The 16,725-nt window shown below is 44.1% G+C and overlaps 3 protein-coding genes and 1 long non-coding RNA gene across 5 annotated transcripts in view; 1 reads left to right on the top strand and 3 right to left on the bottom strand.

The window, feature by feature from the left end:
* Nucleotides 1-149: 149 nt before the first annotated feature.
* On the bottom strand, nt 150-6,278 carry LOC113158594 (zinc finger protein 227-like). 2 transcript variants are annotated; one of them, XM_026354620.1, is made up of 5 exons: nt 6,040-6,278; nt 5,265-5,412; nt 4,764-4,822; nt 4,626-4,686; nt 150-3,656 (listed from the first exon to the last, which is right to left on the bottom strand). In XM_026354620.1, the coding sequence occupies exons 1-5, from the start codon at nt 6,166-6,168 to the stop codon at nt 2,491-2,493; spliced, it is 1,563 nt and encodes a 520-aa protein (XP_026210405.1). In that variant the 5' UTR covers nt 6,169-6,278; the 3' UTR covers nt 150-2,490. The 2 variants fall into 2 exon arrangements, with proteins under 2 accessions (XP_026210405.1, XP_026210406.1); XM_026354621.1 differs by lacking the exon at nt 6,040-6,278 and adding an exon at nt 5,510-5,757.
* Nucleotides 6,155-11,805, top strand: LOC113158599. The gene is made up of 3 exons (XR_003298579.1): nt 6,155-6,285; nt 6,407-6,447; nt 11,043-11,805. It is a non-coding gene; the product is annotated as an uncharacterized LOC113158599 (long non-coding RNA).
* vsx1 (visual system homeobox 1 homolog, chx10-like) lies at nt 7,260-10,131 on the bottom strand. The gene is made up of 5 exons (XM_026354623.1): nt 9,708-10,131; nt 9,159-9,234; nt 8,576-8,699; nt 8,071-8,251; nt 7,260-7,593 (listed from the first exon to the last, which is right to left on the bottom strand). The coding sequence occupies exons 1-5, from the start codon at nt 10,129-10,131 to the stop codon at nt 7,292-7,294; spliced, it is 1,107 nt and encodes a 368-aa protein (XP_026210408.1). The 3' UTR covers nt 7,260-7,291.
* Nucleotides 11,806-16,445: 4,640 nt separating the features above from the next.
* Nucleotides 16,446-16,725, bottom strand: part of LOC113158462 (cyclin-dependent kinase inhibitor 1C-like) — a 69,735-nt gene continuing 69,455 nt past the window's right edge. Inside the window, exon 4 of the mRNA XM_026354381.1 lies at nt 16,446-16,687. Coding sequence (XP_026210166.1) covers nt 16,446-16,687 — 242 coding nt within the window. The remainder of the gene's footprint in view (nt 16,688-16,725) is intronic.

The raw sequence follows: 16,725 nt of genomic DNA, 5'->3' as shown, positions 1-16,725 counted from the left end.
ATTCCATTTCTTTTATTATAGAACCAATGAAACTTGCAGCTCATTTGTGTCTTAATAAAACGTCACTGAAGGTTGAACTAAAGACCTGATGACCTTTTTTATATTTGATATTTATTTTTTATTGTCTTATTTCTATATATTGTATTTTATCACAATTTATGAAAATAAGGTATGTTTTTGGAAAAACCTGTTCTACATATTTGTCCGTATCTTTACATCCTCACCTTATATTTCCACTGTGTTATTCATTTTCATTTTTGGATTGTGGAGCCTTTTTGTTTTCTTCAGGTCATTGATTTCTTTTTCATGGGAACATCCAGTTCAGGTGGAATTGATTGAAATCCAATATTCACAGAAGTTACTGTTATTTCAGGTGAAAATCAATGAGCTCTAATTCTACTGTGATAACTGAGTGTACTGCTGTAAACGTCCAATGACACAACATCAGCAGAGGAAACTATAAACAAAACAAGTTTCACAAGATATTTGTGGTCGGATCAGGCGCACAAAGTAAAAGTACAAAAGTATTATCGAGGTAAAGTATAAGTATGTAAAAAAAAAGGTGTATTTTATTGTTTGCTCAGGTTGAAGATCTGAAACTTTTTAATTAGAGATACACAGAGTAGAAATCAGAAGGGGTCCAATAATTTGTCAGCTAAATAAAATACCAAAAGAAAAAGTACTCCTCATATAGAATAAGTACTTTATGGATTATTTTAGATGTATTAATGTTTTCATTCTTTTAATTTACATCTGTAAGATAACTGTAGGCGAGTAAAGAATAAAATAAAGTACAAGTACCTCAACTTGTACTCGATTACAGTACTAGAATTAGTATACTGAAACTGTCAACATTCAACTGAGTTACCTGAAGACTGCTGCCATTTGTAGGTCAACACCGGAGCTGCAGCCTGACCTGTACACCTGGATCAGGTGTAACCAATCCTGGAACTCAAGGCCACTGGCCTGTTGCAGCTCTGCAGATCAGGTGTGTTCAGCTAATTAGAAGCTGGAAGTCCAGCTGAAAACCAGCCCTCACCTGGATTTACAAATGTTCTACTTTCAGATTTTATAAAGATCAATACCAATCAACATGTTAAATGTTGTACTGAAGTGGAGGTAGGGGTCTCCGTACAAAGTGACGTTTCACTTCTGCTGTTACGAAGTCAGAGTTTCCACAATCAGACCTGAAAGGACTAAAACCGGTTCATTAAGGTCAAAGGTCCATCTTATCAAGACAGGAAAATGTGCAGCAGAAAACAGTTAAAAACAATCAGATCAATAAGTCAGCTGATAAAGAGGTTTCATCAGCTTTTGGAACCATCACAGGACAACATGAAACGATCCTTTAAACCAACAGTGGATCTGCTGCGGCCACTTTAGGAACCTGTTTGTTGTCGCAGTTTAACCCTTTAAGTAGATTAATTTAGTGCTGGATCAGATTAGTTTGGATGTTTTCTGCTTTGTTTGTTTGTGTGACCAATGCTAAAACTGCAGCTGGAGCAAACAACAGTACTGAATCATAACATTATGATCTTATTAATCCGTCTATACTTTAATACCGAAATCATGCTTTATCTTCACAATAACAAACCTTTCTACATCCAAACTGCAGGGAAATGTTGTGCTCATCACAAACACAACTTCCTAAAACTGGATTATAATCTGTGTAAAGATTTTAACACAGGACCAGAATCAGGGAGTTCAGTGGTTTTGAAGGTGGATTCAGAGTTTGGACAGAGCTGAGCTTCACACAAAGCTGCACGCAGACATGAGCATGAAAAGCCAACCAGTGTGCAAATGACGAACTGCTCTTTTAACCAACATAAGACAGTAACAAAGGTTTCCCCCTCCTCAGGGTGTTGTTACTGGTTGCTGTGTTTTCATCACAGACTTTAATCTGTAGATAACAATAATTGTTTTGGTCTGTTTTCCTGCAGACCACAGGTCAGATTTAAACATGTGTCCAACCTGTGTCAGAGTTACTGACTGCAGCAGTTTCTCACACAGATAATCTTCACTGACCACTCTAACCTAAAATCAAGTTTTATATTCTGTTGTCGGACAGTATAAAGGAGTACAGTATTTAAAACAAAGTCAGCAAAACAGTTTGCTAACAGAATAAACACTTAATCTGTTTAAGCTCATTTGATTTTACTTTTATTGTCTGCTCTGTAGGTCCCAGTAATCAGATAAACACAAATCTTTCAGATCTGTGTCACAACTCTGAGTTTGTCTCTTTCCTGCTTCAAAATGACAATTTGCATAAATCCAGCTGCATTAAGGGCTGTTTCCCTGACCTTAAGCTCATCCAACATGATCCAGGCCTCCTCACCCAGCATCTGTGTTTGACCTGTCTGATGCTCTGGTATGTGACTCAGGAAGCACCACAGCTCGAAGCAGAAGACTGGAGGCCTTTACAGCAGCAGATTCTTAGATGTTCACATACTTTTGTCCATTAATGATTGTAACCTTGGCTTCAGATCAGTATCAGATGTCAGAGGAGACGGTCTGACTGTGCTGAGTCTGCTTCAAGTGAGCTTTGGTCTGCAGGTGAGCCTTGAGGAAGGTGAGCAGGCGGAAATGTTTCCCGCAGTCATGGCAGCTGTACGGCATCGCTCCGCTGTGGATGCTGCGGTGTCTCATGAAGCTGGTGGCCAAGTTGAAGGTCTTGGAGCAGAGAGAACACCTGTATGGCTTCTCTCCGGTGTGTGTGTACATGTGGTCTCTCAGCAGCTCCTTCAGACGGTAACTCTTACCACAGATTTCGCAGTGGAATGGCTTCTCCCCGGTGTGGCTCCTCTGGTGGACTTTAAACTGCGACGGGTTGGGGAACTTCTTGCCGCAGACCTCACAGGTGATGATGGTGTTTCTGGTCGGCAGCTCGTCAGCTGGAAGCTCGTGCGAGTGTTTGCTGATGACGTGGTTCTTCAGGCAGCGGTAGCTCTTGCCGCAGATGAAGCAGAGCTGCCTGTCTCCAGTGTGGATCATCTGGTGGCTGTGCAGGTTGGCAGCCTGGGTGAAGCCCTTTCCGCAGGTGGAGCACTGGTATGGACGGACTTCCTGGTGCACAAGTTTGTGGCGCGTCAGGTGGCAGGCGTGATAGAAGCTCTTCCCACAGACGTCGCAGATGAAGGTCTTCTCGAAGTGAGTCATCCTGTGTGTTTTCAGCACACTGACGGAGGAGTATCCTTTGCCGCAGATGTCACAGTGGCAGGTCTTCTCTCCAGTGTGCCGAGCTTTAACGTGCAGGTCTCGATGAGCCTTATGGTTGAACCTCTTCGAGCAGTAGTCGCAGGTGTACGGCAGCAGCCCGTGTTCTTTGCTCTCGTGTTCACGGAGCTTCAGGACACCGGTGAACAGCGTCCCACACACCGAGCACACCGGGTGAGACTTGTTCTGGTGGTCAGAGAGACGCTCAGGGTTTGGAAACAGCATGCCACACTGTGAGCAGGCATAGTGAGTTTCTGTCCCTGCAGTCGCTGCGTCTGCGTCTTTCTTCCTCTTCCTGCTGCGAGCTGCAGAGGCTCCACCTTCCCCATTGGTGGTGAGCGGTGAAGAGGACGGTCGAGCGTACTCGTGGTCAGAGAAGTCTGCCTGAGGGGGGCGGGGGGAGGGAAGTTCTGCTGCATCAGTGGAGCTGGTTTTACCTTCACCTACAAACAAAAGCGCAGATGTTAGTCGGGGTCAACATCTGTGAACATCCGTTGTAACCACAGTTACTCCAGTAAAGATCTAAACTGATACATGGAGCTGCTGGAACTAGTGCACCTTCACCTGTGCAGATAGGACGCACACAGGTGCACTTTTTATTATCCCTCTGTATCTTAACATCTAATACAGCTCATGAAGTGCACACATCAGAAGTTTAGACTGGTTCCTGCACAAATACTTGTACTCAATCCTGTGAGATTAGCTCGTAAAACCAAATCAAACTGAAACTTCCCTTATATTCAGGCCAACTTCAGAATTAAGGTGCACACAAGGAAACCAAAGATGAGAGGAAAGAAGAAGAAGAAATCTCAAGTACAACGCTTGATTTGTTCTTCTGCATCAAATCTACAGCGTCCCTGCAGCCGCGGCTCTGTATAGGTGTGATCCCTGCACTACAGTGGCTGTGTTTGGTGTTTGTTTTTCTGAGTTACTGTAATTTTAGGAAAATAGAGGGGGCCTGGTGGCTCAGTGCTAGAGCATTGGTGAGAATATAGTAGGCCACAGGTTTTCCTTCCATCCCACCAGCTCTGGACCCACCCAGCCATCACGGGCGACCCTGTTGCCGGTCTTGAGCCCGGATAAAAAAACAGGAGGGTTGGGACAGGAAAGGCATCTAGCGTAAAAACACATGCCAAATAAAAATGCAGAACAGGTTCCGCTGTGGCGACCCCTGAAGGGACAAGATGAAAGCCGCTGAAAAATAAAATAAACTGCTCCTCAACAGCTGTGAGCTCCAACTCCAACATGAGTTTCAGTCTGTTTGTGGTAAGCAGAAAAAAACACTCCTTCTGGTGATGAAGAAGCTCAGCACGGTGTCACAAAAACACCAGCACAGAAGTATAAAATGCTTATGATGGTGTAGGATCTATGCAATTTCAATGCAGAATCATAAAGCAGGTAGATAGACTTACTGGTAGTTTGAGCATCATTCTGCAGTGACACCAGCAGACAGCTGGAGTCAGCAGCAGCGCTCTGTAAGACAAAAAACAGTCAACGATGTTCACGTGGTTCAGTGTCTTCACTCGCTTACTGTGGATTCACTCACTGACCCCATAAACCAGGATGTAGGTCTTTTCAGTGGGGGAGCACTGGCCTCTACAGTCCTCCCCTGAAACACACAGAAGATACAGAGAAGACAGGTTCAGTCTGTCAAACGGCTGCATCATCCAGCGAGTCTCTCAGAAATACTGGAAAACAGCAGCCACAGCAGGAGGAGCTGGGACCTGGCAACAGGTGATGGCAGCTGTTTCCTGTAGGATTTTATTTTTATATTTTTCTGCCTATGACTCTAATGTCTTCATAACTAACTCTTTACATAGTGCAGCTGCTTCTACATTTTATCATGTTCAATTATGTTTTCACTGAGCACCACTCTCATTCAACCTGAACTGCTCTGTACCAGGTAGATGACAGTAGGGAAACAGTCACCTAGAGAGGACCGCTGGAATGCTCTGGTTAGTGCCTCCTCTCTGTGACAGTCTACACCTCGTTTTTAAATGAGCTCCAAAAATAAATTTCCTTTGACACCAAAAACCACTTCTCTGTCTCACCTCCTGTCTTCATCAGACCCTCACTGCCCTCATCAGACTGGCGAGGATCTGTTTCCTCCGGTCTCTCTGCAGACAGCTCAACCATCTTCATCATGATTCTCTCCACAGCTTCCACACACAAACCATCCACCAGAGCACCAAGTCTCTCCTGCAGCAACATAATCAATTATATGAAATACAGCAAGACACCTTTATGAAACCAAAAGCTCCATCCTCATGCTTTCAAATTGTGTCTATCTGCAAACCTGCAAAGAACAGCACAGATAAGACCAGACCTCAAGTTTCCTCATCTCAGTGTGGCATCTTTTGTTTTTATATTTTATGCAAACAGCCGCCACAGAGTCTGTGTGCCTCATCCATGGTTGTAAATCACTGTAAGTCACCTATTTGTTTTATCTCATGTCTCTAAGTTAACAAAATAAAACTTTTGAAATGGAATCCTTGCATTTAAAAAAATAATAATTCTGAGAATTCTGCATATTGTAGTCAAATTTTATTTCTATGATACTTTTCATACACAAATTATTTTAATATAATAAAAAGATTTTAAACGCTTAAAGTGTGAGCGTTTTGTTAGGATACGGTATAACTGTAGATAGGTTGCAAAAAGAAAGATGAAATGTTTAAATTAGAGTATTTTTAAATGGAGTTCGGTGTGTGGCGGTAGCTGTGGACTTGTTTCTTATTATTTAATCTGACGCCACCAAAACACTTCCTGTATCCGAATGAGTTAAACCCAGCTAGCTGTTAGCCACCGTTAGCCGTAACAGTTTACCTCCGTTTCGGGATTTTGTTTATTTAAAGAAACTTTCTCCGCCGCCGTAAAGATCTCCGTCACCACCGCCTTGGCCAGGTTATTCACGATGAGTGTGACTTCATTTCTGAAACGGCTTAAATTTACCATGGTGAAGAATTCCTGCACTAAGCAGCAGGTTAGCTTAGCAAACAAACGGCTAAGACGGCTAATCCGGGTGAGCGGAAGTGACGCAGTTGACTTATCCCACGGCTGATGGTTTCTAACGTAAATAACCTGCTCTATTACGTCATTAAGCACGATAATTATTGTCATATTTTTTAATTTTATATCGTTGTTATTGTAGTTGTTGAGTTACATCAATTTATTTTCACTTGTACAAATACAGATTGGAGCAGACGTCAAGGAAAATATCAAGAGAAAGCAAAGGTATTGTGTTTTACACAAAAGATGTGTATCCTCAATATAAAAACGTATTTATCCATACTCCCTAACCACAGTCTGAAGAAATTTCAGTTGTGGATTTTTAATACATTTGTGTTTCACCCTCAATATATGTGTAGATTGATGGTCAAAATTTGGAATTTTCACCATATTACATTAAGTTTACAACTTCATAAAATGAAGGGGTCTAACTATTTCATTTGTCTGGTTAATACTTCTTCATATTAATCATATGCTAAACCTAATGAAAAATAACTATACTGATGTTTGTTGATGATGATGAATGACAAATCCAAAAATTCCAAAAAATAATTCGTTTTTTATTCCCCATTTTGCTGAACTTGCTGCTGTACATAAATAGGATAATAATAAGCAGACTTTTTTAAATAGGACATTTAAATTACATTCATTCACAGCGCTTCAGTCAGGCTGATTAGTGCTTGGCAGACTATAAAACACAAAACAGGAATAGAACATTAAATAGCATCTTATTTTCCAAAAACACCAATATAAAACTCTTTTTACAATCCAATAATAAACAGACAGAGACGTTGTCATTAAAATCCTTCTCAAACAGTTCACGTCCTGTAGAAAAGACCTGATTCTCAGTCCCACTCTTCGAGAACAGCTTCAATGTTGTGTCATTTTAGCCTGCTAACATTTACTAGCACACCAATGAGTACTAGTAGTACACTAATGTTCTCTTTTATATTAACAGCAGCCTGCTAATATTTTAACTTTGCATATTAACAAATGGCTGTCCACTCATTGGCTGTGCTCCCTGAGAGAACAGCCAATCAAATGTCTGTCAGTCCTGCGTATCCGCGCTTCAGCTGCGTTCTTCTCCGCCGCTCTGACGTCGTGGTGAGGACTTTATCGAAGCTCCGCCCTCCTCCACCTGCTGCTGCTGTTTGGAAGAACTGGACAGGTCGATGGCCACCTCCTCCTCCATCTCCTCCTCTTCCTCCAGCAGCTCGTCGTCCTCCTCCCCCACCTCACGCTCCTCCTCCCGGGTCTCTCCGCCAGCACCCCGTCGCTCTGAGGTGTCGCAGAACGAGTCAGAGCGAGTTGAGTCCGACTCTGGAGTGCTGGAACACTTTTTGGCCATTTCGAGAGACTTCTTGTGCATTCCTGTGAGGACAGAGAAAGACGGATTCAGTCCAGTCTGTGTGATTCAGATACAGATATTGAAATGTGAAATTATGAGAAGCGCCTGTTTGTAAAGTGTTTGTAAAATGTGACTTCACAGTAATTATTAAATGACTCAATGTGAGTTTTTAGTCTTTTAGTCATTGGATGGAAATGATATGAACAGACAATAAAAACACATCCTGAGGTCCACAGCTAAACTCTAGATGTACAAATCCAATTTGAGGGACCTGGGGGGGTCTAGCCCTGCAGTGAAGAGGGGGCACCTGCCCCCTTTTGGCCCCTACTAGATGGGGCCCTGCTTCTTGATTGTGTTTGGGGAAAAGCCTTGTGGGTCAGTGTTGGTCACATAATGTACTGGGAGCTGCAGTAACTGGTGTATACACACACGTGGATAAACCCTGTGTGTTGATGCAGGGTGTGGTGCGTGTGAGTGGCACTGACGTGCATGCGGCTCACCGAGCAGCCAGGGGGCGCAGGATCCCATCATGCCGTTCTTGGCGGAGTTGAGGATGGACTCGGGCAGCGGGATGGAGTGTCGCACCATGGCCCCGTACAGGCCGTACTCCGCCATGACGCTGCTGCGACCCCAACACTTCTCCCGCTTCCGCCACTTCGCCCGCCGGTTCTGAAACCACACCTGGAAAAATCCAGCAACACGCAGAGATTCAAGAAGGGCAACAACCAACAGACTGCAGTTCTGAACTGAGTGATAAAGACCAGGGACAGCAGCTGGAAGCTTCAGCTTCGTCTATTTACTTTCTCTAATTATGTTGTGACCTTTCAAAACTCTCCTCTGACCTGTTGAATGGCCCCTGACCCTCATGTTGAGAACCACTTCCTCCAGAATGTATTTTAAAGTCTGTATGTTAGGGCACAGGCTCATGTTCAGTCCTCCTGTCAGTGTCTACATCTCAATAATCTGTGTAACAACACAGACTGATGAGACTCAGCCCGTTCTCACCTGGATCCTGTCCTCGGGCAGCTCGGTCTTCATGGCGAGCATCTCACGGGCGTAGACGTCGGGGTAATGAGCTTCCTGAAAAGCTTTCTCCAGCTCCTCTAGCTGGTGGGAGGTGAACACCGTCCTGCAGCCACAACACAACATCACACACTGACACATCTGAACCTGCAGACAGCAGCTTGCAGCAGAAATACTGCGACCGTTTCTGTCTTTATTTAAGAGCACTGAATAAAAAAGATGCATTTTCTGTGGAGGAGTCACATTTTACTTATTTATATTTATATTTCTCATGTTGCTGCATTTTTAACATTTTTAATTTTACCTTTAAAAGATAAGTTTAGTTAAAAAAAAAATCTGATATATAATAATCTCACATTTTACATTTCACAATAACCTATAAATTATTATACTATATGTTGCATGAAATATTATATAGATAGAAACTATATAAAGCAGTGTTTGTCCTTAATTCTAATTAGAATTAACTATTATTATTTCTAAATGTACATAGGCCTATAATTGAACTTCCTCATTCATTTCTATATAGACTGACAGACTTATTAGCTGTTTTTTAATTTCTCACCTGTGTCTCCGTTTCTTTCTCTTCTGTGAGTTTCCAGAAGATTTGGACTCGTTTCTGTCAGAGAGACTTTCTTCATCTGCAGGAGACACAAACAAACAAACAAACAAACAAATAATCAATGAACAAACACAAACAATAAAACCAGTAGAACTTTCTTTATGTGGTTATTAAAAAGAAACAAGTTCAGTTTCATGAATCAATCCGCTATTATTTCAAATGTTTATTGATCCGAACCATTTGAAAAAAGAAAAAGAAATGTTTTTAATTTATAAACAAAGACAAAGAAATCCAATAAAACGAAATTTTTAAAAACTTCAGAACGTTTCTTTAGGAAACCCGGTCCGGTCCGAGCCAGACCACATGAACTGGACTCAGAAAAAGAAAACCATTTAAAGTGAATTTAGTTTCAGAGGAAACGGAGCCGGACAGGTCCAGACCCAGACCCGGACCCAGCACCATATGTCGTGGAAAGAGTAAAGACCAAACACCCTGGAAAAATAATAAAGAATAAAACCGAGCCGAGCCGAGCCGCGCCGAGCCGAGCCGTACCGGAGTAGGCGTCCCTCTGGGCCTCCAGGTTCTGCAGGTAGTGGCTGTCGGCCCTGGCCTGCAGCAGCGGCAGGTGTCCCGGCAGGAAGCAGGGCGCTCCGGCTGGCTGCTGGGCCGCCAGGCTGCACAGGAAGCCGAGGCCGAGGGGCAGCGACCCCCCCGGGAAGGAGAACCCACCGAGGCCTCCGCCTGCTCCCTGCGGCTCTGCCCCGGGCCCGGAGGCCGCCGCAGACAGGCCGGAACCCGGGGGGCCGCCGGGCTGCTGCCGCCCCTGCAGGTCCGACTCTAGGCCCAGCAGGTCGGTGATGGCGAAGCCTTTGGAGCGGAACCCGGAGCCGTGCAGCCGGGACTTATCGATCCCAAATCCCGGAGATAACATCTTGACCTTGGGCTTCTCTTCGCTGATCTCCTCCCGGCCCGTCATGGTGCTGATCTGGACTCTGAGGATGAGGATGGACAGACCGGGACAGTCCGGGTGGCGGGCTCCATTTATCGGGCTGCGGTGTCCCGGGATCAGGGTAACGTCCAATCAGAAGTGAGAGCTGCAGAGATGGGAGGGTGGGGGTCGGTGTGGGGGGGTCCGTCTTTTCTCCTTCAATCCCAGAGGATTAATTGCCACCAATTTTATTTCAATCCGATCAGGATTTTGTGCAGAGGAGGAGGAGGAGCAGTTTTTCATTTCTGTAGCTGATCTTTGATCAGAGGAGGAAGAGGAGGAGAGACTCACCAGATATCACCAGATACTACAACCTGTGTATTTATACACGCAGTATGTAGCGGATACTGTGTAGTCAGATACATGTTCCTCATCATCATCTCAACCACACACACACACACACACACACACACACACACACACAAGTAAAAATACAACAGATAAACTAAATGAAATGAAACAGAGATTTAAAAAGACTGAATCAGTTCAAACGCTCCAATGAGCAGACAATAAGAAAAAGGTGATTAATGAAACTCTGCTGATTTTCATTACTGTGTACAATATGAACATCATGTCGTGTGTTCGTCTTTATTTCTTCCTACAGAGCTGAAACATCAGAGTCGTTAAACAAAGATTAAACAAGATGATGTGATTGTTCTGATGTTTTTCTTTATGCTGCAGATTAAAAGTCCGAACACAAACACGGACAGCGTCTCATTTTCTGCCCTTTAACCAGTTATAATCTTTAATCTCTGATTCCAGTGAAATACTGAAGTCAAAAAGAAAACAGGCAGATTAAAGGAGAATCTCAATTTGCTTTAATTATCTCTGATAAGCTGATTCCTCTAATTGCTTTTTCAGACCAGTTGATCATTTTACCTTCTGCCCTCTGATTCCAGACTGACTTTATCACAAGCAGCTTCACATCTGCAGCTTCTGGAAACACTCGCTGGTGAACTGTCACTTTTTTACACCGACTCAGCATCTTTGACTTGAAGTGATGAGTGAATTGAACGTGAACATTTGGTCACAGAGAGCAGCAGCAGCGCAGACACTGATTAGAGGGGATTAATGAGCAGAACAATAACTGCAGACAAACAAGTGAGCAAAGAGCTGAGAGATAGCAAACTACAGAGAGACACAGGCCGGGGGCCGTCTACGAGTCCCAGGGGCCCCTTGTCTCCGAGTTTGTCCACGTTGACGTTGCTGCTGGACCAGCTCAGTCACCTCGGTTCTGCACGGTCACACTGTGCAGAGAAGAACAGAGTCAGTCGGTGGAGACACCCTAACCCTAACCCTACATCAAACTGTCGGTTCCTCTAAAACTAAAGATTCGTGTCAGAATGTCGGTTCTCATCGGTGAAGTCGACCTTCAACCAGCTCTTCCACGAGTTTGAACAGAATCCAATGAACATGAACACTAAACTGAAATTCAAGTCCAGAAGAAGAAGAAGAGGAAGAAGAGGAGAGCAGGTGTCGATGAAGGTCGTCCAGGTGATGGTGTATGGAGACATGAATCACCTGTTGATCTTGACTGATGTGATGACATTTCAAATAACAGTGTTGGTTTAGTGTTTGTTAAACTGGATTTGATGATCCAGTTTATGTTTATGTGTTCAGAGCCAAGATCGTTACCTCTGCACTCATTCAAAGAAAATCAGTTTTAAAGGAGATGATAATAATAATAATAATAATTATTATATACAATTTATTATTAATATTATAATTATATTACCACATTAATAATAATAATAATATATAATACAATTTATTATTATTATTACTATTATTATTACTATATACAATTTATCATTATTATTATATTATTACTATATACAATTTAGTATTAATATTGTAATTATATCATCATCACCACATCAATAATAATAATATATAATACAATTTATTATTATTACTACTATATACAATTTATTATTATTATTATTATTATATCATCATCACCACATCAATAATAATAATATATAATAAAAATTATTATTATTATTATTATTATTATTATTATTATTATTATTATTATTATTATTATTATTATTATTATTATTATTATTATTATCATTATATCATCAACCACATTCCGGTCTACAGATCAGTGTACAGTCTACAGTCCGGTCTCCAGTCCAGTCTCCAGGTCGCTCATTGACAACCAACAGAGTCGTCAGTGTTTCAGGTTTTCACAGAATCAGTCGGTTTGGGCTGAAAAGAAGCTGCTGAGGTTGGATTAATGTTCACCACAGAAACTTATGTTCAATTTGAAAACACCGTGGATTACCACGACATGAAGAGGGAGCTGATTGATTATGTGGCTCTGAATAATCTTCAGATTAAGGTCTTTTATTCTTTCGTTTTATCCTGCTCCAGAGTTTATCTCCATCCTTCATTTGGTTATTGTTTATTTCAGTTTTTGTAATTAATTTGTCTGCTGTGTGTGTTGAACCACTGTCACCGTCACTAATCACAGATCAGGTTAAACTCGTGACCTCAGCTCCGTGGTTCTAGTTCGGAGAGAACGTGGACAGCAGGGTCCAGCAGTCTGAGGAGGATTTAGAAACAGGAAGCTGTGGTGTGTAAAGTGAGTTCACATGTCAGAGTGTGATCCAGGGAAGCTCAGGTTCAGGTGAACTTTAAACTGCAAAGTAAAAGTCTTACTCAAAGGAGGCGGAGATGTTTCCTCCGGCTGGTGGGACGTCTGTGCAGGGCCTCGTCCCCGATGGTCTGTTCTTGACTGCGGGAAACATAAGGGTGGACTGAACTCTTTTTACCACCAAACACACGAGGAGAACAGTTCCCTGTGACAGATCTGATGAAGGTGCTGAATGGATCCAGGTGAGTAGAGCGAGGGAAGATCAGCTGTGTGGTTTATTCTCCGTCTAATCTAATCGAACACACATTTAAACTCATGTTTTGATGACGGACTCTTTCTGAACTAATATAAATTAATTAAATAACTCATTAAAGATGATGTGAACTCTCTGTGCTGGAAGAAAACCGAGTTTTCTGGCTGTTAACACAGAGACAAACAGTGACAGTAACTGAAAGAACCACTTGCATCAGGTGGTTGATGCTGAAACACAGTACACAAGGGGACTGCTTCTCCTCTTTGTTTCCTCGACGCATTTATTAAACGTTCCTCCCTCCGTGTGCAGCAGCTGACTGAAACACTGATGGGTTCATTGATTGTTCTGGACACATTCAGAAGAGGTGGGTTTCCCCCGAGAGCAGTTTCAACCCGCCAGGGACTGAAGGGCGTTTCATATAAGGAGCAGCAGCTTCTCCACAGAGAAACAGTCACTGAGATATTCAGGAGCGACTGTTGGAGGAGAAACAGTCTGTCATCTGTCACTGAGACATGTGGATAAAGAAAAGATACCAAACCTCTTATTTATGGAAAGGTTCAGTGACGTGAGGAGCAGAAGATGCAGCTAATTTAGTCCAGTTCTAAATAACTTTTAATATGTTGATGTTGTCAATTAAAGGGTCCATAACTGTGAACACATGCATCATCACCGTGTTCACTTATTTCAGCTCTTTTCCTGAAACCTGCGGCCTTCAAAGTTAATGAGACCAATTAAAGCAGCAGCTGTAATGACATTAACGACCTGCTGCTGGTGCGTGCGCCTGCTCCTGCCCCTGTAAGCGATAGCAGACGGCTGCAGCTCCCCCGGTTTGTTGTTCATTGTTTCCGCTGCTCTATTGTTCATCGCTGTCAACGGCAACAATAGTCTGGCCACGCGTCCACACCCCCTCCACCCCCAGGTCACCACCTCCCGTGGCCCACTAATTATTCATAAATGCACATTTATGCAAATAGGCCGGTTAGATTAACCTAATTCAGTGATGTAAACAGCTCCTGGGTCGGGATTAAACTTTTTAAATTAAACCGGAGTCCATGTCTGGAAGTCTGGACCATATACTCTTATATGAGGTCTGCGCCCCCCCTCACACCCCCAATCCTCATTTACATTTTGTAATCTCAGCCTTTAAAGTACATGAGGCCAAGCCAGACAAACATCCAGAGAAAGCTCCCGCCTGTCTGCTGCCATTAGCACTAATGGCTAATGATTAAACCGGACCACTGTACACACTCGGGGGTCTGGGACGGTTCTACGCCGACGTTCTACCCGATGCCAACGCGTGCTGAGCAACAGGCTAATTTAACAGCTCCAAGCTGGTGGAGCAGGTGGAGGTGGGGGTTAAACATTAGAATAGCTAACTGGGAGTCTCCTGACGTTGACCCTGCACAGATTTACAGTTTAACACATCACGACACCTTCAACCTTTGACCCCCGACTCTGAAACCAGCTCCACCCTCCATGCACGGCCTGTCCTGTCCTGACCTCCAGAGTCCGAGCGAGCGCGTCTTCCACATCAAGCATTAAACATCTGAAGTGGCTGAGAGGAACTGTCCAACCTTAGTGCGTCGTGCAATGCTGCTGGAAACTCTCAGTGGGTTCTAACAGAAACCGGAGTTCAGTTTCTCAGGAGTAACTGTCGAAAAGAAAAACTCGGAGGAGAACCGAGGAGAGAATGAAGAAAAAACTATTTGAAACGTCTCGAACGATGAAGCTTACGTCCCAACGAGCGGACGGATCAGAACCTAGAACAAAAGTCACAGTCAGAACTAAACAACTGAGAGGAGGGTAAACACCTGAAGAGGTCCGCTTCACAGCAGCTGCAGTAATTATCGATATTATTAGAACCACTAGCAGAACCAGAACCAGAACCTTCACAGAGGAACCAGAACCAGCACAAAAGAACCGAAACCAGCACAGAGAAACCAGAACCAGCACAGAAGAACCAGAACCAGCACAGAGAAACCAGAACCAGCACAGAAGAACCAGAACCAGCACAGAGAAACCAGAATCAGCACAGAAGAACCAGGACCGCCATAATGTCCCACCCAGTGAGACTTTCTGTGTTTCCTCGACGCCCGCTCCGTAATCCCTCAGCTCCTAATCTGCTCAAACGTCTGAAGGTGCAGTAAATCCTGCAGCAGGAGTGAGGGTGCTCTGCTTATTGTGGGGGGGGGGGTCCAATTCTTGATGTTGTATCTGCAGCCGGATTTCTTCCTATTTAACAACCTCATCATTTCCCAAACCAGGTCCGACGGAGCTACGGTGGCCCTGATGGTTCAACATAAACACAAACGGACAAAACGCCGAGCAGCAGAAAACAGTTTTAACATCATCGTTCATTCAGACGGAAAACGATCCCGTGAAATATGAGGAGCCCCGGATCACAGCGTGGCTGATCAGGAGAAAGACTGTGTTGGGTTCAACAGACAGAGACTGACCTTTGACCCCATCTTTCTCCATCCAACTTCACACCAGTTGAACTCTGCGGACTCATCCGGACCTTTGTCCGTATTTGCATTTCAGGTTTGGACCCAGACGCAGACACACCTAGGAACCTGTTGTCATTCAGAATCAGGTTCACTGAGGGTCCAGACAACATGAAGCAGCGTTCCAGCAGCAGTCGGCACCAAACCAACAAACAGTCTGAAGAGCAGCAGACGAAAACCAGGTGACAAGTAAGAGACAAGGAGGAAGAGGCAAAACCCTGAACGGAATAAATCCTCAGGATGGAAAAAGAAACAGAGGGAACGCAGAAACTCAGCAGCTCTAGTTCGATTAGTTTGAGTCAAGACTTTGAACAGCGGCAAAGACCCAGAAAGAGACAAAACCAGTTCGAATGTGTATTTGTGCTGATTAGGACTTCTGTTGATCACGTTTGATGGTTTCGGGACAGAGAAGCAGACCGATCCCACAGAGACGGTGGAAGTTATCAATAATCCATCTGTGTGTGTGCAGGATCAGTGCTGCCTTCAGGGTCCGTGACACGCTGCCTGTCACTAACACCCAAATTAAGCAAATTGCAGCAGGAAGAGAAAAACAATCATCGTTCAGGTCGCACAGGTTCTCCTTCATCTCTTCATACTCGCTGCTTATCTCATTGTAGCCTCCAATCCAAGTTAGCAGGGATTATCTCCCATGGAAAGGGCATTAAGAGGAGGATAACCTCAGCTTGGAAGCAGTTAATCTAGCAGCATGTTAATAGTCTTGTAGTGGATTGCTTAATTAAAAGCAATATCAACAGTCATTTTTGCTAAAGGAGCCCAGCGTGTGCCTGGCCTCAATAACAATGCATTAAGTGATTTGAGTTGTTGCAGTAATCGTGTAGTGTGAGTGAAAAACAATAAAATTAACAGGTTATCAGGAAATTAAGGGGAGACGAGGGGGAGACCGGTGTCTGTGAGCTTTCTGCAGCTCGCAGACATGTGTGGATCAATGCACAGGCCTGCTGAGAGGAGGGGCCGCAGGGGCCGAAGGGGCCACAGGAGGCACAGGGGCCGTAGGGGCCACAGGAGCCACAGGGGCCGTAGGGGCCACAGGGGCTGCAGGGGGCGCAGGGGGCGCAGGGGCCGTAGGGGCCACAGGGGCTGCAGGAGCCATAGGGGCCGCAGGGGGCGCAGGGGGCGCAGGGGGCGCAGGGGGCGCAGGGGGCGCAGGGGGCAATGCAGACAAAGCTGCAACATCATCAACAAACTGTGAACTCAAAGTGACT

This window comes from Anabas testudineus, chromosome 15 (genome assembly GCF_900324465.2).
Source record: "Anabas testudineus chromosome 15, fAnaTes1.2, whole genome shotgun sequence".
NCBI lineage: Eukaryota > Metazoa > Chordata > Actinopteri > Anabantiformes > Anabantidae > Anabas > Anabas testudineus.
The sequence above is the reverse complement of the archived record's forward strand: the minus strand, read 5'-3'. Positions and strand labels throughout refer to the sequence as shown.

Bases quoted from the DNA above. Each gene is read 5' to 3' on its own strand.
- LOC113158594 (XM_026354620.1), bottom strand. From the start codon at position 6,168: ATGGTAAATTTAAGCCGTTTCAGAAATGAAGTCACACTCATCGTGAAT. The intron at 4,687-4,763 runs GTCAGTGAGTGA...TTTGTCTTACAG, and splicing joins CCTACATCCTGGTTTATGGG to AGCGCTGCTGCTGACTCCAG. The intron at 3,657-4,625 runs GTAAGTCTATCT...TTTTGTTTGTAG, and splicing joins GAATGATGCTCAAACTACCA to GTGAAGGTAAAACCAGCTCC.
- vsx1 (XM_026354623.1), bottom strand. From the start codon at position 10,131: ATGACGGGCCGGGAGGAGATCAGCGAAGAGAAGCCCAAGGTCAAGATG. The intron at 8,700-9,158 runs GTGAGAAATTAA...TTGTGGCTGCAG, and splicing joins AGAAAGAAACGGAGACACAG to GACGGTGTTCACCTCCCACC. The intron at 8,252-8,575 runs GTGAGAACGGGC...GGATTTTTCCAG, and splicing joins TGCCCGAGGACAGGATCCAG to GTGTGGTTTCAGAACCGGCG.